The 3,211-nt window shown below is 50.0% G+C and overlaps 1 protein-coding gene across 1 annotated transcript; it reads right to left on the bottom strand.

The window, feature by feature from the left end:
* Window positions 1-388: 388 nt before the first annotated feature.
* Window positions 389-1,602, bottom strand: LOC148540653 (lamina-associated polypeptide 2-like). Its single transcript, XM_088442921.1, has 2 exons — window positions 592-1,602; window positions 389-472 (listed from the first exon to the last, which is right to left on the bottom strand). Exons 1-2 carry the CDS (start codon window positions 1,600-1,602, stop codon window positions 389-391), a joined length of 1,095 nt encoding a protein of 364 aa, XP_088299047.1.
* Between the last annotated feature and the right edge of the window lie 1,609 nt (window positions 1,603-3,211).

Here is a 3,211-nt window from a genome sequence, read left to right as displayed (position 1 = left end):
CATGGAGATAGGAGTCCCTGATATCCAGGGATATCAGGAACTCCCCTGGTTCCAAGCTCGCTATGACTGACTGCAGAGACTCCATCTTGAAATGATACATTCTCAGATACAGGTTCAAAGACTTTAGGTTTAAGATGGGCCTTACCGAGCCATCCGGCTTGGGTACTACAAACAGGTTTGAGTAAAACCCCATACCTTGTTGAAGTTCCGGAACCGGAACTAGCACAGATGATACTACTAGAGACTGGATAGCCTCCTGTAGAACCCTGGCTTTGTCTGCCTGTATTGGCAGACTTGTAGTGAAGAACCGATGCCTGTATTGGCAGACTTGTAGTGAAGAACTGAGGTGGAGGGGGTGCTTCGAAGTCTATTCGGTACCCCAAGGAAATTAGTCTGCAGATCCATGGTTCTGTAGAAGTCTGGTTCCAAATTTGCTGAAATCCTTGCAGGCGGACTCCCACTGCAGATGGTCCTAGGTGGGAAGGAAGACCGTCATGCCACCTGTTTCTCAGCTGGTTTAGGCTCCTGTCTATGAGCAACCGTGTGTGGGCGACCTCTACCACCTCTTGGTTGTGTGGGCACACCTCTGGCCCTACCACGAAAGGAACATGGTGCACAAAAGGAATTAAACGAAGGTCCAGTGTATGATCTTATGGGAGCTGGTGCAGTTGACGGGAGAAAGGAAGACTTACCCCCTGTGGCCTGGGATATCCATTTGTCTAATTCCGGTCCGAACAGCATGTTGCCAGTGAATGGTAGACCTTCCACCGCACGCTTGGATTCTGCGTCAGCTTGCCAAGCGCGCAGCCAGAGGGCTCTGTGGCCCGAAATTGCCGAAGCAGATATGCGAACACTAATATGACTGATATCTTTTGAAGCTTCTCCCATGTAAACTGCAGATTCATGGATGTGTTCTGCTAGTAGACGTAACTCTTCTCTGGAAGTACCTGAGTCCAAACCTGTAATCAATTGGTCGGCCCAGCAAACCACAGCCTTGTAAACCCAAGCGGTAACAAGTGTGGGCCTAAGTTGAGCACCCGCTGCAGTATAAATAGATCTTAGCATTGTCTCCAACTTACGATCCGACGGATCTTTTAGTAGTGTAGCTCCCGGTACTGGGAGTGCTGTTTTCTTTGAGAGACGGGAAACAGACGCATCTACTGGAGGAGGTGTTTCCCTCTTCTCCATCATGGATGATGGAAACGGGTAGCTAGATGAAAACCGGCGCGGAATTTGGACCCGCTTATCAGGCTGTTTCCAGGCCACAGAGAGCTGTTGCTGAAGTTGCTGTGAGAACGAAAAAACCGCAGAGCTCTTAGGTTGTTCGTGAAATAATTCAAACTCTTGTGATGGAGGAGTTATATCTTCAGGTAAATTCAGGGTCTTTCTGACCACCAAAATTAGAGATTCCACTCTGGGAGAGGTGGACTCTAACTCTTGAGGGGTATTGTCCTGTAAAGCTTCATCCAATTCCCCTTCTTCGGTAACCTCCGTAGCGAGAAATTCTTCGTCCGACTCCTCTGACTGGAGAACAGTCGTCAGAGTACGCTTCTGTGTTGGTCTTTGGTAGGTAGTGGAGGGTGCAGATGCCACTGTACCCATAACCTGTACCAGGGAGTCTAGAGACTTGGTTAGCCCCGCCACCCAGGTAGGTTGAGACCTACGTGCCTCACTCTAACTCTGAAGCTAAGTCTGATATAACTCCTACCATGTCAGCGGCCCATGGAGGAGCAGCTGAGTCAGTAGTACAAGCATCACATAACGAAGACCCAGTGGCATGCAGCTTAGTAAGTTTGTTGTTACATTTAGAACAGACAAACATCTTTTGAGCCGCTTTGTTCTGTTTGACATGGATACACACAGTCACCAGAGGGACACAGTAGAAACAAAAGTGAATTAGAAATAAAACAGAAGGCTGGTTGGGACACAGAGGAAGAGGTACCCCCTCCCACAGATTAGATTCCCTACACTTACACCCCAGTGATTACTCACAGCCTCTTGCCAGGGATGTAGTCAGGAGAATCAGCCTTCTGCATGTGCCTGCACACTACCTATAATGGAGAGATGCAGGCAAACAACAGGTTAACAAACAACAGCCACACTGTTCTCACAGCCGCTCCCGCGTAAAACAGACAGGGAGCCCGTGCAGTTAAGCTCCGCCCCCCTTCCTCAAGCCTACAGGGTTTCTAGTATGGCTGCCTGCAGTAATCACCTCCCCCTGCAAGCCCCGTTGTAGGAGCCGCCAGCCGCGCTCAGCCGTGTGGAGAGGGGAGCTGCTAATCAAGAGGCATCGCTATCAGCTTTTACCAGCCCCGCTGAGTAGGAGCCACTTAGCCGCGCTCAGCAGCGGGGAGAGGGGAGCTGTAATACAGGAGCAGCGCTAGCAGCTGTTGCCAGCCCCGCTGAGTAGGAGCCGCATAGCCGCGCTCAGCAGCGGGGAGAGGGAGAGCAGATGACTCATGCTCCATAGCGCTCACTGTATACAGCGCTGACAGCGGGGTAGGAGACTGGGGATGGGCAGGTGATATACTCACTGCGCTCCCTGGCCGGTTTCAACAGCACTTGTCTTCGTGTCTCTGAGCAGTTGAAGTGCTGTGTATGTGAGTGGCGTTAAGGAGCTGTCAGATGCTTTTCCTTGTAAGCACTGCACACTCCTTCCTGTTAACCCCTGGAGGTGTAACAGGGCGCCAGGTGCCCGGACCCCACCTTTAGAGAGGTGGCGAAGGGTACCTCAATAAAAAAAATTTAAAAGATGTTTAAAATAATAAAAATAAAATTAAAAGAATAAATGTTAAATAAAAGAAATAAAATAAGTGTCCTGCTGGAGCACAGCAGGTTGTGACCAGCTCCGTAGGCACATTTTCTAAAACTGAGGGCTGGTGGGGCATAGAGGGGGAGGAGCTTCACACTTTTAAATTATTGAAGTGCCAGCTCCAGCTATCCACGCCTCTATACCCCAGCGTAAGCATCTCCAGTGTCCCCTAGTGGTTGAAAGAGAAAGTGAAAGTAAACACACTTCCTGCCTGTCTGAGACTGAGCTTCGGCTCTGTGTTCAGCTGCTGCAGCCTCCTGATCTCTCCTCCTGGCTGGCTCAGATCGCTGAGATAGCAATCAGCACCCGAGCCAGCTAAAAGGAAAACAATTCTACCGCTGGCCCTAAATTTGGGATGCCCCCTAGGTTGGTACAAATCAAAACATAATATAAGAAGGT

Source organism: Taudactylus pleione, unplaced genomic scaffold, assembly GCF_031769625.1.
Source record: "Taudactylus pleione unplaced genomic scaffold, aTauple2 ptg000018l, whole genome shotgun sequence".
Lineage (NCBI taxonomy): Eukaryota > Metazoa > Chordata > Amphibia > Anura > Myobatrachidae > Taudactylus > Taudactylus pleione.
This window is presented reverse-complemented; position numbering and strand designations above follow the sequence as displayed.